The following is a 27363-nucleotide window of genomic DNA, read 5'->3' as shown; positions in this document are numbered from 1 at the left end:
AGTGAACATTGACAAAGGAGGGCTGTTGGACAATTCACACATAACTGTCCTTTAAAAACAACAGACTTCAGACTTTGCTAACAAAACAATTAGCGAAGCTTCACAGTGCTTTCTCAGAGTGACAGTGGTGGTTCCTGGCCTACAGGGACAACCGGCTTATATCTTATCTCCATTTCCATTCCTTTCCAGTGAGGAAGAGGAGGCTTGCAGACTTGACTGGGCCCATCATTCCCAAGTGCCGGAGTGGTGTCTAGTGTGTGGAGGTGAAGACCATGCCCTTGAACTGGACGTGTTCTACTGACAACCTGTGCTCTGCAGTGGATATCAGAAGGAAATATGCCGGCACAAAACCCTTTTGTGGTTCAGTTCTTTATGCACTAAGATTTTAGTTTACCTAGTGGTTGTAGTTGAGAATTTTATAAAATATGGTTAATGTGAAGTTTTTCTTTAGTCACAGAAGTTCAGTCTGGTTATTATTTAAAAACTAAGAAGCCCTCAAACCAGTAGATCTTACTGAAGACATGATAGTTAACAGTGACTTAACCCCAGGAGTCCAGTTTCAGTGGCCTTGCTGTGTGGTGTTTCAGGTATATTTAACATGTGTAACATAAACAGCACACTCTTCCACATGGTTTAGAAGTACTCTGAAATACTTTATTAAAAATTTGATCTTAGCTATTTAGCAAATAGAACAGGTATCATTCTTTATTAACCCTCCTTTAAATTTCAAGAATCTCAAGATTAAAGTTGCCAAATTGATTACTGGATCAAGAACAGAATTTTCCCCTCTAAATTAAAAAAGATTGAAGCCACAGAGCTCTGCCAGGAATCAAAGAACATGAGATTCCTTTTGCTGAATATGAGAAAATGACAGAACAAGCAGTGGTAAAATTTCAAGTTTCAAAAACCATTCTTTCCTTACCAATCCCAGGCAACAAACATATCCCTGAGTGTTCCTTATGAACATTTGGGATTTATTTACAATTTAATACTGGAGACAGAAAGAAATTTTTCCTTATTGAATGCCAACTTTTTGATAGATGTGAAAACCTGTGGCCACATACTTGAAAACACGTTTCTATATTGCACAGTGGGCAAATGGCTTATGTGAGGCAAAACACTAGAGGATTAATTTTCAGTCCATTATGGCTATGGTTTTCAGGATGACCAGGCTTACAGACTTCAACTACCTGTCTCTTCACTATTAGACAAATCACCACTGATCTCATATCTATAGATTAAGCCTCTAATGGGCAATGGTGAAGAAACTCCAGATATTAAAGAATCGGGAAATTCTGGCCAAACCATCCCACCCAAGATACTTATTCTGAAAATGTTATTTTGCTATTTCTGCCTGACCCCTTTTAAACATCATGTGCATCTCTTGGGATCCAGTGAAAACGTTAAGCCATAATGCCCTTGTGCCTTTGATACACCACAGTGCCAGTTAAACTAGTGTTTTTGTTTGTTGCTTTGGGGAGTTAGTGATTCAGCAACTCTTAGGCCAAAGAGCTGATGAGCACAGACTGAGCTGCAGAGCACTGAGCAGAGAGGCTACTGATGAAAAAGGAAAAGTCTTGCACACTGAACTGTAATGCCATGGACAGTACAGGGTAACTAGAGGTGGGGCCAAGGCCTCACCACTATGGAAGAGTGTCTACTGAGGCTGCAAATGGGCCCAGGAGCGGCACCATGCTGCAGGGACGGCCATCCCCACTCGGCTTCTCCTTGAAACACAACTGCAGCTGAATTCTGCATCACTGGAAACTGCAACATAATATTAAATCTGTTGGTCTATGTATGGCAGCGTATGTCTTTCTTAAGACCTATGTGACGGGGACATGTGCCCAGCACGCTGGCAAGAAGGTTGGGCTGCCACCAAGGCAGTGCTGAATGACCTCTCTAAGATTGTGTCTCGTATCATAGGTCCTGATCTAAAAACTGCTGCTCAAATATCAGTGTATCGAGCTTATCAGAATTTCTCAAAGAGAACACTTAAAAGCTAAGATAGTGGATACTTGGGGGAAAATTTTTCACAGAAACTAAATCAATAAAAACTGAAGGTAGGCCACAGCTTTAAGGCCATCTCCATCAGACAAGCTGTTGGTCTAGACCAGGGTTGGAAAACTTTTCTGTAAAGGGCCAGACAGTAAGTATTTTAGACTTTGCAGGCCATATAGTCTCTGTCGTAACTACTCAAGTCTGCCATAGATCAGGAATGGGTGTGGCTGTTCCAATGAAGTTTATTCACAAAAGCAGGAGGTGAGCCAAAAGGCCATACTTTGCAGATCCCTTCAGGCTGTCAGAGAGGATACAGAGGTAGGGGTAGATGGCAGATGACCTAAGTGGCCTGGTTTAGGAGTCTGCTCCCAGGGCCATAGCTTTCACATTTTTGCTGACAACAGTAATGACTACTAATAGTCCTGCTGCATGGCAGAGAAAGGGCATGACATGGTCACCAGGCTCAAGGCTCTATCTCTTAGAAGCTTTGGGATCCCACACAGCTCACCTTTTTTCTTGCTGTAGCATCTTCTGAATCAGAATGTTTCAGGTAAGAGGTCAATGTCCAACTCCCTCTCCCTCCCCCTGTGAAATGTATGTGGCTAATATGGTGACCAGTTTGCCACAGTGTCACTGGCCAGCACTAACGTTCTCCATTGCTCTGTTTCTGCAGCCTTGACATTCTCCTATACATGGTCTCCCGAAACCTACTTTGTGAAAGCTTGGGGAAATGCTGAAGGTGCTACTCACACAAGCACTGGCCCACCCTCACCAACATTGGGCCCTGGCCTCACAGGGTGTTGTGCATGCCATGAGAATTCCCTAGGAATGCGTGGCCGTCGAGCTGTACACTCGCATTCCTCTTTAAAGCTGTCCTGAGTAAGTCCTGAAGACTGCCTATTCCCTTTGTCTTGACATGTGGCACAACAGGCTGTGAATCCTTTTCCTTGACAAGCAGCACAGGTCAAAACAAGCTGGCGGCATTGGGAAGTTGAGCAGAGTTTATACTGGTCCCACTGGGCTCCACAGTATGAACATTCTGGGGAAGAAAGAAAAGCTGTTGTTATAAACATGCATGCACCTGCACACATGCACCCACTTCTCCAGTTCCTAAATATAACTCTTAGCTCACCACAATCTAATATATCCTGTTGGGCCTGGGAAAGATTTCTAAATAGTAAGTCTCCTATCTTCCAACAACAACAAAAATGCCCCCTCCCCCCAGAGGGAGGTTTGCTTCTGCAAACTGTCTTTCTGATTCCAGTATTCACTGATCCATTTTTCTTTTTCCCATCTAGAAAACTGGAAGTAATGTTTCTCTTTCATTAGCTGAAACAAATGAAAAGCTTCTTTCATTTCCGAAGCTGGCCAACCACCCCTTGTTAAATGGTCTTTTCCCCTTAGATCATTCTCTTCTCCAGGGGGTACAACATGCCCGAATACAGACTACCCTACAACTTCTACAGTCCACGTCCCCCATTTCCAGGCCTGAGTCTCCCTGCTGTTGCTAGGGTAGTTGACCATCTGATTTCTAAAACTCACATTATCTTCTTTCTCAGCCTATCTTCCTATGCTGACTTTCTGTTACCTCTGATAACACCATTCTCTCTCAAATTTTATCTTGATTATCAACCCTCCCTTATCTTGCTTATTTATTAACCCTACCTTCGGGCCTTCCTCCTTCACACTCACCGAGGGTACCCAGTAAGTCCTGCCTATATTTCCTCTGTAAATTCTCAGATCCACTCCTACTTATTTGTAATTTACAAGGGTACATCAAAAAGTTCTTGCAAATATTCACATTATCTTTCAATTCTTTTTTTCCATGAACTTTTTGAAGTACCTTACAGTAAGATATGTGCTCTTTATTAACACATTAAATAACAAGACTTAGTGGTGGACCTAATAACTATTTCCATTTTGAAGCAGTGATGAGTATAAATGCTATTTTGAGATATCTGTAGCAACTATACCATGATAAAAAAGTATTGTAAATTCTAATGAAGACAGTCACAGGTACATCTAATAAACTGGCTTGTTGCCCACATTCATAGTTGAAGAAAATGTTTCATTTTAGTGAGAGTTACTGAAAACAAAGATAATTATCTTCCCATCCAAATTCACAGAACCCCTGAATTCTATATACTTATTCCAGGTTAAGACCCCTGATTTAGCCTATTAGTTCAACTCTTGGCAGGTAGGGAGGGCAGGTGAAATTATCCCCATTTTAAAGGACTTGCCCAGGTAGTAAACGACGAAGCCAGGATCCCAGCACAGGCGTCCTGGTTCCTAGTCCAGGGTTCTACCAGCTCCACTGCTGTCTTTATCTCCAATTGCCAGGAAAACTGTGGTACGACATACTTCTTTCCCCTGTTTATTCTTCTGGCAATTAGTACTGGCCTGCCTTCCCTGTGTAGTTTTCCTAGAATGGTGAACTGATAATGTGCCTGATTTCAGTTCAGGTTCTGGACCTGTGCTGACCTACCTGATACCACGTGACTGTTGTAGGACAGGGCATAACGCTCATCAAAAACAAACAGCTTCCCTTTGTAAAAACCATCAGGAAACTCTTCCAGGTACTTGTGAATGCCACCCTTGAGCTGGAACACTTCCTTGCACACTCCCTAGGTGTGGAAAAATAACAGGAAATCTGAAGAGACAGGCAGACACCTGTAAGAAGCTCCGCAGAGGGGTGGTGTGTGATGAGGAGTGCTGAGGTGGATTCACCACCCCTACTATCAGTCAAGGGCTCCTGGCTCCCCCTGCAGGATGCTGAGGAACTGCTGACCGTGGAGCCAAGGAACCAACTGGCCAGACCTCGCCCACTAGGGGGATGGGCGATGACAGCAGTCAGGGCCTTCGCCCTCCAGCTCCTGGGAAGCCCAACTATTTTTGCTGCCCCCTAAATATAGGAAGACACCTGTTGGGACATATAATGTTACTAAATTTGCTCTTCTCAGGATCAAGCAAGAGGATTAGGAAAAGGGAGATGTTAACTAATCTTTCCCTTTTGTACTTGAGGACTCTCTAAGACTGTTGAGTGGTTTTCACATCTTGAGATTTAAGAACCTCAGATTTTGTACTTAAAAACTCTATGCTAGAACCATACAAGCTGGCGGCATTGGGGAGTTGAGCAGAGTTTGCTCAACTTTGGCTGGGGGTGAGAAAGGGAATGGGAGGGACATTGGAAAGCTCCACATGGTCTTTGGTGAAACCATGACCTTCATGTCTGCAGTGCCCCAAGGGTGGTGACTCACCTTGGCTCTGAGGTAGGCTGAACCCCGCTCACAACGGATGCCCCCAGTGCAGTACATCAGCACCCTCTTCCCTCTGAAAAGTTCCAGATTTTTGTCAACGTAGCTAGGGAAGTAACTGAATTTCCTGATATCTGGAGCTAAGCAGCTCTGGAATCGTCCCTAAACGTAGGAGCAGCAAAAGGAAAATTATCAGAAAAACACACTTGGTAGGAATGAAGGATCTTGCTGTGTCAAACTATCCCCACCTTGACAAAGAAGCACTTGCCATTTGCTGTTCTCATCCCGAATTCTGACCTTTCAACTTCAAGATCTAGAACTTAAAAACAAGGCTGGTCGGCTGTGGGTCACCTTCCCACAGAGTCCTCAGGGGAACCGAGGAAGCTGCCCAAAGCCAATTTTACAAAATCCTTGACACATGTCAAGGGTAGGCTCACAGAAGCCAAAAAAGTGCATCATGTGCCAAGACACCTTTAATTCATATTTTCTTAGCTTTCTCACCAGATCCTGAGTTCAAGGGCTTGGGTTCTCTCCGAAGCTGCTAGTACTGGGAGAAGATCCATGTGGTCACAGGTGGGTACACACAGCATCCCCTTGGGAAATACGCCACACGGTAGGAAGCAAGGTACCTACCATTTCACTGAACTCAATTATGGTTTTTACTTACTATTTTGCTTTCATAGAAGTTTCTGCAATCCAGTAGAATAGTATCACTTTGTTCTTGATTTGCCTGAGATAAAAACTTTTCTACTTCTTTATGAAATTCACCTGGGGATAAATGGACTCCTAAAACCAAACCAAAAAATTATGTTAAAACAAAACAAACAAAACCTAATCATAACTGGCCTAGCCTGACTTAGTTGCTTTGTTTCTTTTCACGTAAACCTCTTCTCATCATAATTACAACTGTCTAAAAATAACACTATTTGATCATGATGAAATAATTTAGTAATTCCAGATGTCTTCAATCTCCCTCCTCCTAAAATGAGAACTATAGTGACCTGGTAGTTCAGAAATAATTAGTCAAAGAATTTTGCATCCTCATACTTGTCCTAACCCCAGTGATAAAAACCAGATAATTAGGATCTAAATTGCCATGTGGGCTTGCTGATTCACTATATGGTCACTAGTGAGTCAGGAAATAGGGTCACTGTACATGGAGGAGCTTGGGCACGTACATGCTTAACTACAGGCTTTATAGTGAAGGTTCTATATCAAGGATGAGCCCAAGTTCAAGGCTAAGAAACTTGGCATAGGCAGATGGTAAGCAGAAAGTTGTAGAATAAAGTTGGAATATGTTTTTAAAAAATGCAAAAGGGTAAGAATGTGTCTAAATTTGTGCACGTGAGTGAAAGGGAAAATGATGACACGGGCTGACAACAGGAATGACATATGAGAAAGAAAGGCAAAGAGAAGATAAGTATTAAAATACAAGACTAAAAGGAGAGAGCCTCAGTGTGGTATGGCCCTTTGCCTCTCAACCCTCCAGGATAGAAATAGTCCCATATCTTTAGGGGTCCAGACATCTCAATAGGCTGTGAGGAACCTTTGGTGAATTTGACATTGTGGGGTAACCACACCTCACGGGCAGGGGGTCTTGTGACTCAGTCATCCACCACTCATGATAGAGCTTTACAGCACCAAAGAAGCCTCTTCTGCTCAGTGATGAACCCCAACAACCTGAAACTGCTCCATGCCAAGGATAGAAGAGCGGTCCCAGAGCATGGCCAAGGAATCTGAATTTCTACCTGCCCACCCTAGGACTGGAGGGAGAATGTAACAAGGCCAGATTTTATATAACATACCATCACATTATTTCATGGATACCCAAATGATGAAAGGGAGGGTGAAAGGGAGGTTCAAAAAATGTGATGAGAAGCATGAAAATCTGCTAAGACTTCTACTTGCTGCTGCTATTATTGCTGTTGCTCTACTGGCCCTGAGAAGGCCTGAGTGGACAGTGACCTGCATGGATGTGTTTAAAGAAGGTTCCTTTAAGCAACCTGGCTCAAAAGAAAACAGCACAGTACTCCCTGGGTCCCGCTTTCTCCTAAACTCCTGAGCAATGTCCTGTATCACCAAGGAAGAGCTGTTTGTAGTCATTCTGTCTCCTGGTAAGGTGGGGACACTAAGCAGACACAGCCCTTTTTGGTCCTTATCTCTTCAGCATGAGTCAGTCTCTTTCTGCAGATGCTTGTACCTTACTCCCATTTCCCGCTGGCTTAACTCTCATTAGCCTTTTAAAAAATACTTATATCTTAAAAAATAAACAAAATAGAGTCAACCACACCTTTGTGTTTACTGATGAAAGAAGACAATGCTACCATGAAGAAATCTTGGGGGGAAAAAAAGAAAAGAAAGGAAAAAAAAGGAATTGAACCTGACTCTGATCAAGTATCTATGCGTGAGCTATCTAACATGGTATCCACTAGCCACATGGGCTGACACACATTTGAAATGTGGTTTGAGATGTGCTATAACAAAGATGACATACACACTGGATTTCAAGGACAAAGTTTGAAAAAAAAAGTAAACAACCACACTAATAATTTTTTATATTGATTACATACTGAAATGATAAGTTTTGATATACTGCATTAAGCAAAGTATATTATTTAAATTCATCTTTTTTTTTAATGTGGCTACTAGGAAATATAAAATTATATTATATGGATCACATTATATTTCTATTATATAGAACTGCTCTACGTCTAACTACCAACTTATAGGAAATAAAGAGAAATATCCTATGGGGATGCGATTACCATTATCCAGATTATGGGAAACTCTACAGGCCAAATGACCCATTTCCTTCAAAAAATAAACCGAAAGAGGAAAAAAAAGATAGAGGTGAATGTATATGTTAAAAAGACACTTAAAGAGACATATTGATCAATCACAATGAATGGATCTTACTTGAACCCTAATAGAAACAAACCTAAAAAATTATGAGACAAATTATGAGACTGACTAGACATTTAATAATAGAAGGGGACTTGAAAAAGTTCATGGAAAGATTCATATTATCTTTTAATTCTAATTTTCCATGAGCTCTTTGAAGTGCCCTCATACAGATATTAAAGAATTATTGTTAAAATGTTTTAGATGTGATAACAGTCTTATAGTTTTTTCTTTAAAAAAATCTTTATCTTTTAGAAATATCTACTAAAATATTTATGAGTGAAAAGACATGACATTGGGATTCCCTTCAAAACAATCCAGTATGGGAGAAAGAGTGGGGTATAGAAAAATTGGTGATGAGTTAGTAACTGCTGAAGATGCGTAATATGTACATGGAACTACTGTACTAATTTTTTTTTTTAAAGATGACCGGTAAGGGGATCTTAACCCTTGACTTGGTGTTGTCAGCACCACACTCTCCCAAGTGAGCTAACCGGCCATCCCTATATAGGGATCCAAACCCGTGGCCTTGGCATTATCAGCACCGCACTCTCCCAAATGAGGCATGGGCCGGCCCTTCACTGTACTATTTTCTCTACTTTTCTTCATGTTTGAAAACTCTCACAGTAAAAAGCAAAACAAAAACCAAAAAACCCCACCAAACAAATATTTTTCAACCATCTATAGTTAACATGGGGCAGAAGGGGAGACAACATTCCAGAGCACTGCAAACTGCTTTGGTGTTGAAAGCCACTTGCTTCCTGTAGCAAAAAGCCTGGGTGCTCTATTCTGTTGATGAACTACTTACAAGTAATAATTACACTCTTTCCAAATTGCTATCTTTGGAAAAAAAGAAAACAATTTTCTGCCAAACCACCACCAAGAAGAATAAGACAGGTGAGTCTTCAATTACCATAGCACCACAGGGAAGAACCAACGTAAGCATTGGATGCACGCAAGTGTTAGCCACCCCAAAGCTATTTTAAAGAGAGGATTCATCATGACTCTTGCTGATCACAGTGTCTTACTTATTTGTCTCTCTATTAAGTTTTGTCCCTATGAAAAAAATGTAACTCTTCTAAAAGCAAGCATACCAGGCTTCTTGTAGGAGATCTTATTGGGGCTGATCCCCATGGGCACAATTTCTTCAAATACACCAACACGCAATTCTGGAAAACAGTGAGGTCCTCCTTTGCTGGCCTAGCCAATAAGAAACAAAACAGAACACATCTTTCTGTCCCATCTCCAGGTGTAAGACAAGCACGAAATATAAAAATTATGGTCTGTTCTGTAATAATGGTAGCTTAAATCTTAAGAAACCTCAAATCAGGAAAGAAAAAAAAAATTTAGGAAACCTTACCAGGAAAAGAGAATTAGGGCCCAGAATGCTCCAGATAATACACATTAATAAATATTTACTGTGTACCTACCATGTGCAGGAATGTTAAAAAGGTGTTTCTCTGGCTACAAGCATTTAACTATAAAACTGAAGCACGACTGAGCAATTCCAACACTGATTACAACCCAACTTTTGTTTCGGAGCAATGACATTTCTTTTCCTACCATCACCAGCATAAACACTAGAAAGGCATTTCCCATCACCTTATGACTTATTATGATAAAACATAAAGTCACTCAAACAAAGCAGCTCGGTTGTGAGAGCAACAGCTTTATTTCCGTGTGGTGCGAAGTGCTAGTCTTACAATTCCAGATTTACTAAAAACACAGTGAGCAGCTAAAACTACCAGGTGGTCTTTCAAGTGAGCAAACACGTCCACGTTTTAGAGTATTAGATTGTGTAAGCTGTAACATACTTATTTTATAAGAGGGGAGATTGAGGTCCAGAGAGAGCACCAACTTGCCCAAGATCACGGGGTGACTCAGTGCTCCTTCTATTGCACTGCCTTGTAACATAAAGGGGAAAGGTATTTATCTTGCACTGCTTATTTCTCTACGTTGATCCTCTTCACTAACCTGCACTGAGGCAGAAGCAGATGGCTCTAGATCAATTTTATTTTCAATATCTCTTACCTTAAAATCGTCCTTACACAGATAGTCTTTAAACAATGGGCTGGAAAGCATGACTTCCACATAGAGTCTGGTGGCCAATTTGCTTCCACCAACTGTCCCATTGATTCCTTCCGTAGCAATTCGAACCTGGGATACAACATGGTGAGAAAAATGGAATACAAACCTGTTCTCAGCTTAATTATCTTTCCAGGACAGGCATATGTGTATCAATATGTTTAAAAGGGAAAAGGAGAAACACTGCTGTGGACACCAAGTGTTATCAGACAAAGATACTTGCATTTTCCTAAAATGGCATGGCCCATAGACAAGAAATTTAGTTACTGTGTGCTGAACAAGAGAATGTGAATAAAACTTCTGGTAAGCCCCATTTGTTATGGAGCTCCAATCATCCAATGGACAAATTAGTGAGTTTTGAGCTTAACCTAAATCCAGGTCCTCACAGAGGTCAGCAGTTCTAGAATAAAGATTCAGTTCTGCCACTTACTTGCCATGTAGCCTTAGGAAAGTTAATCGACTTCTCTGAACCTCAATTTCTTCATGTTGATAAAAAGGAGACAAAAGAGCGCCCAAAATGAAAAAAAACTGCTGAGGAGATATTACCCAAATCCTAAAGCACAGAGCACATCTGAAGGCAGGGAACACATGTGAGTACATCTCTGCATGCTGTTTTGGGGAAAGCTCACCACTGCAAACCCATTCACCGTAATACAAGTTCCAGGAGGGGTGTTTTGTTTACTGATATTCCCAGTGCCTAGAACAGTGCCTGCCACATAGTAGGCACTCAATACATGCTAGTATTTGTTGAATAAATGAATGTGTATCCACATCTGGAACTCTGGGACTCTGGCTTCATAAACACTGTAATCTCTTTGAAATGCTTCAGTGGTTAGGGGACACTAGAGCTTGGGGTAAGGCCCCTGCCTTAAGGGGCCATGTTCTGGGTGCCCTGCAAAGTTGTTTGTTTTTGTATTACAAAATCCTTTGGATAAGTGAGAGGGAACTAAGCTCTCTAGAGAAAAGTGTTAGAAAGTGCAACACCATGTAGTATCATGGTACTCCCTGGAAAGAGAGGTGATTTAATTCAAGGTCCCATAGTGTCACTACTATACATATAATAATGATACCAACCAATGCATTAGAATTAGATAAATTTAAATGGCTGCCATTTTTCAGGGTCTAGAGAAGATACTTGACTTTTCCAATTCTTTAGGGCATGGATATAAAATTAGATTCAACTCGCAAGCCAATGCCAACTCACTGGTAGTGGCTATCCAGAGTTCCATGATGAAGATTCCAGATCACATCCAGACTCATTGAGAAATGGTGCTACAGTCTAATGAAGCCTGTTCTGGGCATGGGAGAGGGAAGCACATGCTATCTCTGCTACACAGGCTATTGTACCCACTACTAACTTATAGGGGACCACATAGAAAAACAGAGCTGAACCAGTATAAGGCTCAGGAAATCCTCTCCGAAGTGGTTTCTGACTGTGGCAGGTATGATGAAGCAGTACATAATTCTATGTAACAGTATTTGGGTAGGCTAGTAGATTCTTATTTTATTTTAATCTCAGAGCCTGAATAAAAGACAAGGACACCTACTACCTACATAGCTAGGGAAGAGCAATCTCTAAAATCACACACTAGACTTTCAATCCCTAGGATTCTTCAACAGAAATCCTACAATAAGCTCCCTGGTGAGGAAGGCCTTATACCTAAGAAATCAAGAACAAGTTAAAATTTATTGAGCACGTGCTATGAGATAGGAGCTTTTCACTGTAATCCTGAAATGCAGATATCGTAATAACCATATTACAGAAAAGGAAACGGAAGCTCAGAGAAATCAAGTACCTTCCCAAGGGCACAGAGTCGGTAGGTGGTAGATCTGGGATTCAAAAGCAGATCTTATGGGCTCCAAATCTTGTAATTTTTCCTTTCCAAAGTCTCCACTGTGTCCCTTAAATTTCTTGAGGTAATAAGGAATGCACAGTAATAGAGATGGAAGCTTTTCATAATTCCAGATTTTTCAGGTTCTGCTCTTTCCCTACCTGAGAGCCAATATTCTGTCAAATCAACCAGCACAAAATTCTCTCACTAAACTGGGCATGTTTCCTTAAAGCCTAGGAATTTGGACCTAAGATCCAGGCAGGTGCTGTCACCTTGTGGGTAGTATCCCTTACTGCTCGTTCACCATGAGGGCTGGGCCAAGAATAAAAACCAAGAAGAGATTGATTTCATATTCTGCACATTCAGGTTTACTGTGGGAGTATCCATTTTTCAAGTTCTCTAAAAGAGCTGGTGATAAACGTATTTCATTGCACAGATATTTACTAATTTTTTTTTTTTTTTTTTTCACTATGTACCAGGAATTGTGCTAGGAATTAAGGATCTATACGATGGCTGGAAAAAAAAAATAGTTCTTTCTTAGAACTTACAGACTAAGGGAGGTTACAGACATTAAAAGTTACACACAGACAACTGCTATGAAAAATAACTACAAGATGCCCTGAGAGAGTGTATTGGGAAAAATGAGTTTAGACTGAAGGTTAGGAAAGGTGTCATTGAAGAAGTATCATAAAAATTGAGAACTGAAGCTTGAGTAAAAATTAGACTGGAGAAACAGCGTGGGTATGGGACAGTTTCCTGAAGAAATTTGCTTGTAAAAAGGTCCTGAAACTGAAAAAAATTTGGTGGATTCCAAGAAACTGAAAGACCGTGTTGTGTTGCTGGAGTGTAACGGGTGAAGAATGGCACCAGGTGAATGGAAAAGATAGGAAGGGGACAAATCATGCAGGAACCTAAGAGCATGTCAAGGATTTGGGTTTTCCTCCACATGCACCAGACAGCCACTGAAAGATTTTTGAGGAGGGAGTGATATCTCTCTTTTAAGAGTAATATTTACCTTTTAAGATCATTCTGGCTACAGCGTGGAGAACGGATTCAATAGCAGGCAAGGATGGGAGACTGGAGAGTAGTTTGCAAGCTACTGCATGGACTAGGTAAGAGAGAGTGATGGTCTAAGGTAGTGAAAGTGGAAGAAAGAAGTGAGTGGAGTCAAGGGACATTTTAGAAGTAGAAATGGCAGGACTTGGTGATGAACTGAATGAGGTCAATGAAATCATCATCTCTTGGAAATCATGAGTATAGAAAATATCAGTGACTGATCCATTTATTACCTCAGGAAATTAAAACCTGAGACACATGTGACAAAGATTATGTTTAAGATAGTAAGGTGTCATAACCGAAGCTTGGAGGGAACCTAGTTCACTTCCTTTTGATTTAAATTTTTAAAATTATATAATATATGCAGACATATACATATATGTGTATGTATGTAATCACAGAGGACATTTTAGAAAAATAAAAACAAGAAAATAAAAACCATTTTTTATTTTGGTACTTACTAGTTTCCATCTTCATACATAAACTTACAGTTTTGTTATGAACATGCGTTCATTCCTTTATTCAACATTCTCCAAATATTTACTGAGAGTCTGCTATATGCTAAGCCCTGTTCTAGCGCTGAGAATATATCATTAATTAAGGCAAAGATCCTGTCCTCAGTTTATATTCCATGAGGGAGATATATTATAAAGAAATAAACAAGCATTATACTTTCAGACAGTAATAAATTCTTTGAAAAGCAGAAAGGGATAGAATGTGATGAGGCTGGAGAGCAGACAACTTCAGATTAGAGTTCTGAGGAAACAAAATTTGAGCAGATATCTGAAGTGAGGCATGCACCATGTGAAGACATACTGGGAGAGCATTCTAGAGGGAAAGGAAACAGCACATGTCAATAATCTGAGATGGTAAATGACCCTGGCATTTTCTAGGAAAATGAAGAAGCAACTTGGAATCACATCTATATGTTAAGTTCTATAAAATGTTTTTCCAGTTAATATATCATGAATATTTCCCTTTACCAGGAATCAGCAAATTATCCCTGCTTTTGCATATAGTTTTATTGGAACACAGCCATACCCATTCTTTTTTATATTGTCTATGGTTGCTTTCATGCTATAACAGTATAGAGTATTTCTGTGCACAAAGCCAAAAATATTTACTATTTGGCTCTTTAAGAAAAAATTTGCTGACCCCTGGTTTATGCCACTAAATATTCTTATAAAACACCATGTTAATAGCTGTTTAATATTCTACTTAAATGCTCAGCAGGATTCCCCTAATATTTAAGAACCCAACAATGAATTCTTTTTACAGTCAGCACAGCCTCTACAATCCAAGGTTAAAAGAGACAAGGGCTCAGTGAAGGAGGGGGTGTGGGAGAAGATGTTACCTTGCCCGTGAGGTGCAAATGCTGACACAGAGCTGTCTGCCAGGCACAGATCCAATGGGGATCCTCCAGGTCACGGTAGCAATAATACAGTAGCACCTCACCTTCATCACTGCTCTGGCCACTATGAAAAGAAAATCAGGCAAAGAGCATTTGAGTCACTGGTGTAAGGAAGCCACAATCCAAGAAGTATAGCCAGGCAGCACCAGAGGGAGGGTTAAGATGGAGTAACTCACGCCTGCCTTTGCTCCTACTGTTGTTCTCCTGACATGAGAATCCACTCCTTTTTGTATTTGCTCTACAGAAGACAATATCTGCACTGAATTCTTATTTTACAAAAAGTGATTTTACTTTGATGCCCTCATTTAAGAGTCATATCCAAAAGGCAGGTATTAATAACTCTATTTTATAGAAAACCTGGAAATTTGAGTCAACTTTCACTTATTCTCTAACACAAGGCAGAGCTGTTTTGAATCTTTCATCACAGAAAAAAGTTTCACTTCTGTTTTTTTCATATAATCTCTTTCCTAGGAGAGAGGTTACTATTATCCCCACTTTATATCTGAGTAAACTAAGGCCACTTCCTCCCAGGTGAGACAGTTACAAAGTGATAATCAGGACTCTAATGCCAGTCTTCTGACACTAGAACCCATACTTTTTCTACTGCACTGTGGTGTTTCGTACTAACTAGTTGTTGAACCTGGACAGTCCCATCATTTCTGAGCCTTGGTTTCCTCATCTGTAAAATCAGAAAACTGAAATAAACTGCATTTCCCAAAGTGTGTTCATAAAGTGTTCTATGAAATCACATGTTTGAGAAACCTGAAGGTGAATACTCACTCTCTGAGTCACAGTGAAAGCTCTTTAATCTACTGAAGGCATCGAGAAGTCCTGCAGTAAAGAACACTTTAACCTAGTACTTCCCAAATTTGTTTTTAGTACTCTCAATTCCTATTAGCATCCTCCAAAACTAGTGTCACACATAATATATAGGGTCACACTATAATAGATGATAATTAAGATCCTATCCAGCTCTGAAATCTATGACTCTCTCATGCTTCAGGGCCTCATGTCCTCCATAAAACCGTCTTGTCTATTTTAGATCCTCTCTATTTTCTTTTCTCTACATTCCTGTAACAAATTATTGTCTGTACCACAATTTAACTGATAATTGTATAGCCTGTTTTATATCATCTGCTAATTATTTCATGTGTCCTTTTCTGTTTTTCTCACTAGAAAGCAAATTCCTTGAGGTGTGAGCCACACAAAAATGAAGGGAACATATTTGTATAGCATTTTATAGTTCACAATGCTCAAACCATCATTATCTCATGTAATTCATACAGCAGTACTGGGAGACGGGCAGGCATTATTATTCCAATTTTAGAGGTGACAAAATGAAGGTACAGAAAATTTTAATGACTAGCTCAAGTCTGACTCCTAGTTCAATTATCTTTCTAACTTTTTCCTCTTCTTTCTGATAGACAAACAGAATCAGCACTGAGTACTAATGATAAAAATGTATCAAATTGGGACTATTTCTATTCAGCAAAATAGTTCAGGAATTGCTTAAAATCAGATATCTGTCCTCTGAATTCTGCAGTAGTATAATTTGGTGAGTCTTTTAAAGGCAGGATCTAAACTCTAATCCTATGATTCAGCTGTAAAAGTAAATATCTTTCCTAAAACATATTCAGCTTAGAAAACAGCATTTGGTAATAAAAACCTTTTTATAGGCTTTGACATCATCCGGAGACATTAACATCACTGGGCCTTTCTACTTCTCTTTGAAAATAATCTACATTTCTGTTCTTTATCTCTCCCTAGAGAAGGTAAGATGTAAAATGGCTTCCAAGAATCCTTGCAAACACTGCCAACTGATGTGGTACATGCTACCGCACAGGTTATATGGTCTTCTAATATATGTGGTATATATGCTATTGGCCTAACTTAGGACTATAGAAAAATTCCATGCCTTAAGGATATAGCTGCTCTGAGTGCTTAAGATCCTGACAGACTGGGCAGAGGGCAGACGGTGTTATAAGATAATACACACTGAAAGTAACGACTGTGAGTAGCAAGCCTCAAAGATGGCCTCCAATGATCCATGCCTGCTGGTATTTCAGCCTTTGTGTAGTCCTCTCCCACACTGTACCAAAAGCATCAGGAAAGCAATGACATGGCCATTCTGAGATTAGGCTATCAAAGACTGTGGCTTCTGTCTTGCTGACTCCATCTCTCTCATACCCCATGCTCTAGATGAAGCCAACTGCTATGTCATGAGAACACTGAGATAGCCTATGGAGAGACCCCCTTGGAGAGGAATGAAGGCCTCTGACGAAGAGCGAGTGAAAAAACTGAGGCCAATCACCAACCATATGAGTGAGCCTGGAAGCAGATCTCTGGCCCCAGCTGAGCACTGAGATGACTGCAACTTCATGAGACCCTGAGCCAGTACCACCCAGCGAAGGTGCTCCTGGATCCCTGAAGCTCAGAAACTGTATGAAGTAATGTTTGCCATTTTAAGCTACTAAACTGTGGGTTAATTTCCTACACAGCAACAGATTACCAACACAGAGGGTATAAGTCTAGAATTGAGAGAGAGAGAGGAGAACTGGCAGAATAGTAAGTCTGAATGTTCTTAGTAAAAGGACAAACTTTTATACCTCGACATCCTATTTAAGTTCATAATGATGGCATTAAACCACTCAGAAAAATTCACCACACTCTGTTTAAGAAACTAGAGAATATAATGCAGTTTGAAAGACTTAACTTTAAAAAAACAACATTAAATCAAAGTTTAGACATTTTAAAAGACAAGCTGCATTTACCTATTTTCAGAAAAAAAATGACTATGTGGAACACTAAATTCCCCAATAGATCCTGATAAATGATGCATTTGTCTGGGTACATATACCTGAAATCATCTGACTTTACAGATGATGGGATCTAACTTACAAGGGCCCTTTTTTTTGTTAGTTTTTACCTACCCCATTTAGTTATTTCAACAGTTTGATCAGTTTTGACACATGGGTACAACTGTGTAATCCACACTCTTATCAAAACACAAGTACACGAAAATCAACTACATGGTATATTAATAAATTTAAAAAAAAAAAAAGACAGAGGGTTCATCAAAAATTATTCTACAGTCCTGTCATTAAAAGGGGTTTTTATCCCTCAAAACAACAACAAAAAACCCCACATACAAAACATTTCCAACACCTCAGAAAAATCCCCTTGTGTATTCTTAGTCAAACCCTTTGCCAGAATTAACTTTTCTATCACCATAAATTCATTTTCCCCTCAGAAATATAGAATCAGAAAGTATGTCCTGTTTTGCCTGGCTGTTTTTACTAAGCATAAGGATTGTGAAATTCATCCATACACATCCCTGCATATCAGCAGTTCATAGCTTTTTACTTCTGTGCAGCATTCTTACATGACTATACCAGTTTATTTGTTCTCCTGTTAATGAACATTTGTTGTAGTTTCCAGTCTTTTTTTGTTATTATGAATAAAACTGCTACTCTTGCACAAGGCTTTTAGTAGACAAATGTTTTTACTTCTGTTGGTTATATAGCCAGGAGTGGGTCACAGGGGCAATGCATGTTTAACTTTAAAAAGAAACTGCTAAGCAGTTTCCCAAAGTAGTAGTGCCATTTTACATTCCCACCACTAATGTATTCCATTCGCTCCACATCCGCATCCACATTTGGCAGAGTTGGTCTTTCTCATTTTTGCCATTTTATTGGGTGGGTTACAGTATCTCACTGTCACTGGGAAAATATTTTAAAATCAAACCAAACTACAGAATGAAAATCTTACCTTATCAGTTCATCAGGGCTAAAGCAGCTTATATCAGGGAGCCAGGAAGACACTTCATGGCTATGGGCAAGGCACTCTTTTAGAGGGTTCTTTTTGTCTGCAGATGTAAGACTCTTTGGGGTGCTCAATGTCACAGCCAGTTGCTTTAAAATAGAAGCAGTCTGGTGATAAATTTCATCAGCATGTTGTGTTGCCACATGTCTATGGATGCTGGACTGGTCCATAAATAGTTGCTGACAGCATTTCCACCATTTTTCTTTACATTCAAAACTCCTTTTTGCTGGAACTTCTTTGGTTTTGACGAAAAGGGCAAAGGCCTGCAATTACATTTCAAATAATAACACTGTTAAATAACCTGAGGTTTATGGCTAATAGAAGTCTCAATAAAACCCCTTAAATTATCTTTCCACAGGGGTTTCTAGGTTTTTGGGTTATTTATCTATTTATTTTTAACTCCTACAGCACTCAATACTCCTAGGTGTCTCCCATCCAAGTACTAACCAGACCTGACTCTGCTTAGCTTCTTGGGTTTCTAGTTTTATATCCTACTATTCTATATTCTATTGTTAGTCCCTGAGAGAGTAATAGTTCTCTTATTAGTAAATTTTAGAAGAGATTATTAGAGAAGCTAAAACTGAACTTTATATTATGGAGGTTAAATAATTCCCATCATCATAATTTTATTCTCAAGATGCAAGACTCTAAGTAACACTGGAATATATAAGGATACTTCAAAAGTTTATGGAAAGATAGAAAACAAAAAATAAAAAAGCAAAAGTATATGAAAAAACTTGTATTTTCTTTTAAATCTATTTTTCTATGAAATTTTTAAAGTACCCTTGTATATGATATACTTTGGCCTTGTATTGCTTTCAGTAGCCCACACACTAGAACTGGAATGATAAGGTACAGCACCATATCCTGGCCTTCCACAGGTGGGTACTCTTCCAACTTCTCTTGTCCTCTTCTTCCACACATGCCTGACACATGGCCAAATCCAGACACCTAGCTGTTTCCAACTTCCCATCTCTGCTCATGCTATTTATGTAGGTAAAATGTGCCTCCTCTTCTACAGAATTGCTTTTAAACTTTTAGAGTCCATCTTAGAGGCCACCTCTGACATGAAACATTCTATGTCTTCCTACTAAATGCTATTTCTCCATCTTCTGAATCTTTATTGATTCTGCCATTTACTATTTCGTATCTTTGAGAAAAGACACAAATTACTCAACCTTTAGGTGCTTAGCCTTCATGTGGAAAACGTAGGCCATAGAGAATTACATAAATGTTAATCAATATAATTATAATTACATCCCTGCCAGGTACTGAATGCAGACAACAGCATTCCTTTAAAATGTGTTCCCCATTTTGTTGTTGTTTACAGCCTAATCTCTCACAAATTTTCTCTTACAATCTTCTACTTCAATCAAACCAGTCCCCTTAATATGACTTAAACATCCCAGCCTCTATAGCTTTGCTTATAATAATAATCTTAGTGTTTGGAACACCTTTCCTCTTTTGTAACCCACCAAAATTATCTAACAAAAAGACTAAGCATTATAAAGATGTCAATTCTTCAAACTAAGGCATATATTTAATGCAATTACAGCTAAAATCTGACAAAAATCCTGCAGGAACCTAACAAGATTGTTCTAAAGTTGATGTGGCCACCAAAGTGTGATGGAAACCTCTTATTGTCCATCAAAATCCATTTCCTTTCTTCCTGGGCAAACTACATTTCCCAGCCTTCTCTGCAATTAGGAGAATTAGTTGGCTGTACAACTAAGTTCTTTCCAATGGGACGTGCCATCTCCATTTCTCATCTATAAAAACCTCCCATGTGTGCTCCTCCATGCTGTCTTCCTCTTCAGAATTACTGGTATGGAAACCTTGGAAACTATGTGGTAGAGACTGCAGAGATAACATCAGCCTGGGTCCCTGAAAAACCTCATGTTGATGATGAACTCCCCCACCCTCAAACCTCCCTCTAATGTACTGAATCCAATTACAGGTTTGAGTCTGTTTGTTACTATAGCCTAGGCTGCCATAATTAATAAATGAGGAAATTCCATAAGAGTAATGAGGAAACACTTGATATACCAGATAGTAACATATTTTAGAGCTATGATAAGCAAAGAGTAGTGCTATCCCACTCTGACAGACATATTAAAAAACCAAAAACATTAAAGGAACGTCCTCAACTCTTTTCACTCCCACATCCTACAGCCAATCTGTCAGCTCTACTTCCAAAATACATCCAGAATCTACCCACTTTTCACCACTTCCCTTGGCTACCACTCTGTTGATCTGAGCCCCCATCATCTCTTCCCTGGAGTACTACAATAGTCTTCTAGTCTCCCTCTTTCCATACTTACCTCCATAAATTTTTCCTTCACTCAGTCAAAATGATTCTTTTAAAACCTAAATCAGATAACGTCATTCTTCTCAAAATCCTACAAAGGCTCTTCTTACTCTCTAGCAAAGTCCTTACAATGGCCTAAAAGTCCCTATATATCATGGTCCCTATACTTCTCCCACTTCATTTCCTACCATTCTAGGCTCTTGGCTTTTGCTCAAAAATGATACACAGGTTTCTATACTATGGCCTTTGCCTGAGATACTCTTCCTCCAAATATCTGCAGGGCTTGTTCACTCTCACCTTCTTCAAGTGTCACCTATTGATGAGGCCTTTTTCTGAACATCCTACATAAAAAAGCAAATTGACATCCCCTTAAACTACTTTATTTTACTCCATAACACTTACTACCATCATATAACATATTGTATCATTATTTCTTACCTATGTACCCTCTCTATAAAATCTTCTCTAAGACAACTTTCTAAAATACGTTTAATTCTGCTATGGATACAGTTAAATGGGTAATTTCTTATACTGCCAATAGAAGTATGAGGGTACTTCGAAAAGTTCATGAAAAAACAGAATTAGAAGATAATCCAAATCTTTCCATGAACTTTTTGAAGATCCCTCACGTACACAATCTCTTTGGAACACTATTTAACAGAAGGTATCAAGAGCTTCAACAGTATTCATGTACTTTAACCCTTCTTAGGGACTATTCTTAAGAAAAGGATCTGCCTTTCAGGCAAATATTAGTAAAACATTACAAATAACACTATCTGTTATTTCCAAAAAGGAAATGGTAAGTAAATTATGGAGTATACTAACTATGGAATATTAAGCAGTCAGTTTTAAGTTATATGGGAAAATACTTATGATATAATGTCAAGTGAAAAAAATTGGATAGAATTTGCTTATATACAATGTAATCTCAACTACATTAAAAGGTACATTGAAAAAGACTGGAAAGAAATGCATCAAAATGTTTTTGTTTCTTGGAAAATAACTATTGTTTTTACAAAAATTTTTGTTTATTGTAAAAAAAGGAAAAGGAAATTCTCTTAACCAATTACCAACTGATAGACATTTAGATTGTTTCTAATATCTGCAACTATAAGCAATGTTGAATGGGCATTCCATGCATACATCTTTCTATATTTCTTTAACCATCTACGTAGGGATGGATACCTAAAAGAAAACTTGGGGAATCAAAAAGCATGAAAGTTTAAACTGTGATAGTGACTTCCAGAAAAAGTGTACCAATGTATGCTCTTACCAACAAAGCATGTGCGTGCCATTTTATCCACAGCCTGAGTTTTATAAGTATTTAATTTTTTATCATCAATATTTTTAATGTTGGCCCAAATAAAAGGCAAAAGAAATGCTGCCTTAATTTTTGTTTGCATATCTTTGATTAGTAGTAAAGTTAAATGTTTTTTGATGTGTATATATATGGGTTAAATAAGATATATGATTATCAGCTTCTCAAGGTACATTCCCTCCTGATCTAATAGGAAGAGAGGGGGTACTTTTACATGTATATATTTTAAACATTTTTAAAAAATGAATCTGAAGACCTCTGTAAAAATCCCAAAGAGGGTATTCTGGAGAATAACATTACAGATATGGAGTGTATGACTGGATCTAGAGTGTCTCAGGCTGAAGCAATAGGGTGGGGTAGCCTGAAATAACATTAGAGGACATTTTTAAGCCCCTTTTGTAGTTGATCCTTTAGGACAGGCAAAAAGAAAAAGAGATGGCAGTGTATTTCCCCCAAAATACTGCTTAATTAAGGAAAAAAGAATAACTTTATAGTGGAGAAACCTGGCAGATATCTCCTTATTCAAGTTACCAAAATAAACATTGCCAGTAATAGGACCAATTGACATGGGAACCACCTGAAAGAAGGCAGCAAGATGAACACAGCATCTTTTCTGGAATAGTCTTACTAATAAAAGCACAACTTGAATCTAATCATAAGGAAACATTAGTCAAAATCAAACTGAGGGACATTCTACTAAATAACTCATCTGTAATTTTCAAAAATTTCATGGTCATGATTTCGGAAAAAAAATTAAGAAAGTATTCCAGTTTAAAGAAGACTAAAGAGACATGACAACTAAACATTAACCTGTGACTTTAAAGTGAATCTATAAAAGCCACTTAAGGGCAATGGATGAAATATAAATGAAGCCTCTGGAAAAAAAGATATATGGGTCCTCTGTACATTTCTTGCAACTTTTCTATACATTTGAGATTACTGCAAAATAATACATTTTTTTATACTTTATGTACCCTTTGGGTTTCATTTTCAAGGAAATCTGTATGAGATGAGGGTGGAAGAGTGGTGGATAGAAAATTATAAGCAGAGACCATCTATTCTTCACTGATATGGAACCATTAAAAGATAGCTCTGAAGGAGAGGACAACAGATTGGAGGTAAGAAAACTAAGTCTCAATTGCATTTCCTCAGGTCATTTTCCTTCCTATGAGCCTCAGGTTCTCCACTGCTAAGAGGAGGGGAAGTTTCAGTCAATAGTTTCTGAAAAAAAGAATAAATGGCATAGAAGTGCAGCATCAATATCACCCCGTTACAGCCCAATCACAGCTGTACTCAGTAAGCTGGCAGCATTTTGGGATGCTTTGTCCCTTCTCCAAACCAGTGGAGCCCAATCAGCTGGACCAGATCAGAAATCTTACCTCACTAAGTCAGCAGGGTTCAGCAACAGTCTTGAATTTGGTAGCCTCACCAGATGACTACTACTACCCTACTACCTGTCTGCTCTCCTTATGACTAGGTGTCCTGGGTTCCTAGGACTCCATAACCCTGGGTGGGGAAAGAAATCCAACCCATCTGTCTAGAATCTACCTTCCTCAAGTACTCTACCATAACTGTTCCAGGGCCACACCTTGCCTATGATAATCCTTTGCCTGGCACTGAATTAACAGCACTGGTTGATGCCCCTGACTAGACCTTACCTTGAGCTGGGGGGGCAACCTTGATAAGCTACTTCCAGATGTACCTGCATTAACTATATATACATGACCATGAAACATCAATAGCAATTTTACCTTTTTCTTTGCAAATGAATATTTCTTCTTGGTTCTGCCATCTAATTCTGCTTTGAGACTACTGCTGGGATTAATAAAACTTGAATCTTTTAAATCCAAGTCAGAAAATCTTAAAACACAGGCCTCCGGGTCATCTCCTTGGTCTGGTGAAGTGGAAGAAGGCATCTGGTTTGGTTGCAGCAGTGGGACAGAGATTCTTTCAGTTAAGTACCTCCTAGGATATAAGCAAGGGAGAAATAGCAATGCCAAAGTCTTTGATTACTTCTTGAAGTAAACATGAAGCTAATCAATCATACAAATCAGTACGATTGGGCCCAGTAGCCCAAGTTATCCAATCATTCACTTGCTCATTCAATAGTATTTGTTCAACAACTACTGTAAGTCAAGTGCTTTTTACACTGCAAATGCAGCAGTGAATGAAACAGAAAGTCTCCATCTTCTTAGAGTTTACATTCCAATGGAGAGAGATAAACAAATGAATAAACCATTAAAAAAAAAAAAAAGGTTGGATGGAGAAAAGGATTATGAAGAAAAATATGCAGACTAAGGAGGCAGAGCGATGGAGGGGCTCTTTGAACACAGAGGGTAGGAAAACCCTTTTTGAGGCAGTAGCATTTGAGCAGAAACCTGATTTAGGATAAATGATACCAGAAAGTACCATGTACAACCAAAACCAACCACGCTGTGTGCTAGTATATTCAGTTATGAACACTTTGTTCTTTCTGCCCCCTACTTTCCAAGCTGTGCAAATTCTCTTCCTTAGGAGAAATAGTTACCAAGAGATTTTAATGAGCCAGAAGAAATACCAAGATTGCTACTGTGGCCAAGGCTAGTCAAAATGGACCATTACAACTAACATACTGCAGTTGCTTTAGAAAACAAATGCTACCGGTGACAAACACTAAAAAGCAACATAAAGCATGGAGAAAAGCATGGGTTTTGGTTTGTGTTGCAGCTGGTTGCAGGTATGTGAACCTGGACAAGCTGTTTAACTTCTCTTGAGTTCTAATTCCCTAATCTGTAAAACGAGAATGATAATATCTACCTTGCAGAAGGACTAGAAAGGAATATACAAAGTGTCTAGCAAATACTGGAGTTCAATGAATTGTAACATTATTATTTCAATTTAATTTAATGTCATATTTTAAATTTAACATTAAAAATTGGTTTCTCTAAAAATTAGCAGTGGCAGATTATTTTCCAAAAATGGCTGCAGCAGAATTTCTGGTCTCTTTTCCCTCCCCTTAAGCCTAGATAAGCTTTAAGTGCTCCCAAAATAAAGTATGATGGAAGCAATGCTATATGTATGACTTCTGAGGCTGGGTCCTGAAAAGGATATGCTTCCGCTGGCTCTCTCATTTTGGGATGCTCAGTCTGAGACCAACCACCAAGCTGTGAGTAAGCCAATCCAGCCCATGAAGAGACCACATACAGAGAACCACGTGGAAAGAAACTGAGAACTCCAGCTGATAGCATCAACTGCCAGACCTTTCAGTTGGTTCCAGCTGGTCTTTAAGGGGAGAGCAGAGATAAGCTGTCCCTGCTGTGCCTTGTCCAAATTCCCGCCCCACAACATAATAAATGGTTATTTTATGCCACCAGTGAATTGGTAAGATTTGTCTCTTGAAGACAATCTTGAAGAAGGTAGCCTGAGGAGGACACTCAAGGTTTTGAAAAGAGTGATAATAGGCAGAGAGGTCCCAGGCTCCACAAGTGGGATCAGAGAAAGATACTATCACTGAGTATGAGAAAAAGGAAGGTGGGAGACATTGGTAACAAATCCTGCCAATTCACAACTTTGCCTATTGGGTACTACAACTGGGTGAAGGCAAATGAGAAGCAGTTTATGCATGGGGGGAACACACTGCTTGCTAACAATGCTGGATAGGATGTATGGAGACTAAACAAACAAACACACACACCCCACCAACTTTCTTACAAAGGACCTTTGTTCCTAGGATTCATATATGAAGATATCACTTGTACCACGTAAAGTGTATTCAAATCAGCTAAATGGTGTCTGCCTGGTACTCAAAATGAGCTTTGTTATAGGGGTAGGGCAACATAATACAAATTTAATAAATCTAAATTCTACCTGTATCAGAAAAATGAGAGACTGGGTGAAGAAATATTACCATCTTTAACTTCTCATTTCTTTCTCATAAATGTCTTTCACGTAGAGTTCCCCTGAAAAGAGCAAAACTCTAAGTCTACCCAAACCTGCAGGCCTTACGTGCAGAAAGACAATACATAGAAGAATCTCATTCAGCAGACTTCTTCCATGCCCACAGCTGTTTTGTTGTAGAGGTAGAGAAAATGTTTATATCATTTCCAAATTAAAATTAATTCAAACAATATTTATTGAGGGCCTTCTACGTGACAGGCATTGTTCTAGGTACAATGAACAACTTACTTTTTCACAGTCTGCCTATAAGAGAAGTGCATTAGGAGGTCAAAAAAAGTTACTGTACAATCTGATCCCACCTCACGCTTTAGTTTTCTTTCCCAACCTGCCTCTATATGACCTAGTGGCTAATGTGGTCCGTTCCAGCATTTATGCGTTCCGCTGCTTTTGTGCTTCCTTGGGCAGCCAGGGAAGGCCTCAGTAGGACCTGATGCTTGAACTGAGACCTAAGTGACCAGGAGCCAGCCATGCAGATTTAGGAGAAGAGACCTTCAGGTAAAGGAAATAGGATAAATTCTAAAAAGGGAATAATTTTAACGTATTGGAGAAATAGGAAGAAAGAGTGGCTGGAGCACAGCGATGAGAAGGTAGAACCCTACAAGCCATGGTAAGGAGTGTGCGATGGAAAGCCATCAGAGACTTTAAACCGAGGGAGTAACACAGGATGATTCTAGCTTTGTTTTGAAAGTAGAAGTGGCAGGGTTTACGAATAAATTATGCAGAAAGTGAAGGAAAAGGAGGACCTAAGAATGACTCCTCCCCAAATTTGGGGATTAGGCAACCAACAGATGGTGACATTTACTGAAATGGGTGAAAGTGTAGGAGGAACAGTTAGGACAGGAGTGTGAAATTTCAGATGACCGTGGACAAGGCAGTCAGATAAGCCAGTGTGGCGTTCATCAAAGACGGCAGCGCAGAGGACGTTCACACACACGTTCCCAATAACTGCTGCAAAACAGATTACTAAAACAATCATTTGTTCAGCTCCGAGAGATGGAAGATGAGATGACGGCCAGAGGGCAACCCCGGAGCAGCAGGCTCGCGTCCAGGCGGGTCTTCTCATCCCGCGGGGCTGCACGTGCAGCAACCGCCCCCCACCCGGGCCCCACCCCGCGCGCCGGGCCCGGCCCGACCTCTCCGCCCAGCTTTCCCGGGGCGGCAAAAGCCGGGAATGGGAGTAAGATGAGCAGGTACCTGCCAGTCCCGATTCTTTCCTAGGTCTTTCTTCACTGAACTGTCTCCGCCCAGCAACTGTCACAGCCCCCGCCGCGTGTCGGCGCAGGCAAGAACGCTCGGACGTCACCTCGCTCCGGAAGCCCTCGAGGCCGTGAGCGCAAGGGCCGCCGGGAACACCATTGAGAGGCTCTCCGGGGGCGGGTCTGAAGCTGAGGCGGGGACTAGAGCGGCCCCCTAACGCCACCCTGGCTGGCTGAAGCGGC

General features: G+C 39.7%; 2 protein-coding genes across 3 annotated transcripts in view; one reads left to right on the top strand and one right to left on the bottom strand.

Annotated features, from left to right (window-relative positions):
• TMOD1 (tropomodulin 1) overlaps positions 1-1801 on the top strand; it is an 81338-nt gene extending 79537 nt beyond the window's left edge. Inside the window, exon 10 of the mRNA XM_063081559.1 lies at positions 190-1801. Coding sequence (XP_062937629.1) covers positions 190-254 — 65 coding nt within the window. The 3' untranslated portion in view covers positions 255-1801. The remainder of the gene's footprint in view (positions 1-189) is intronic.
• Positions 649-27237, bottom strand: TSTD2 (thiosulfate sulfurtransferase like domain containing 2). 2 transcript variants are annotated; one of them, XM_063081557.1, is made up of 10 exons: positions 27119-27237; positions 23740-23953; positions 18309-18625; positions 14484-14604; positions 10188-10313; positions 9251-9356; positions 5923-6041; positions 5259-5417; positions 4487-4625; positions 649-3040 (listed from the first exon to the last, which is right to left on the bottom strand). In XM_063081557.1, exons 2-10 carry the CDS (start codon positions 23902-23904, stop codon positions 2748-2750), a joined length of 1545 nt encoding a protein of 514 aa, XP_062937627.1. In that variant the 5' UTR covers positions 23905-23953; positions 27119-27237; the 3' UTR covers positions 649-2747. The 2 variants fall into 2 exon arrangements, with proteins under 2 accessions (XP_062937627.1, XP_062937628.1); XM_063081558.1 differs by lacking the exon at positions 10188-10313.
• Between the last annotated feature and the right edge of the window lie 126 nt (positions 27238-27363).

Source organism: Cynocephalus volans, chromosome 17, assembly GCF_027409185.1.
Source record: "Cynocephalus volans isolate mCynVol1 chromosome 17, mCynVol1.pri, whole genome shotgun sequence".
Classification (NCBI taxonomy): Eukaryota; Metazoa; Chordata; class Mammalia; order Dermoptera; family Cynocephalidae; genus Cynocephalus; species Cynocephalus volans.
This window is presented reverse-complemented; position numbering and strand designations above follow the sequence as displayed.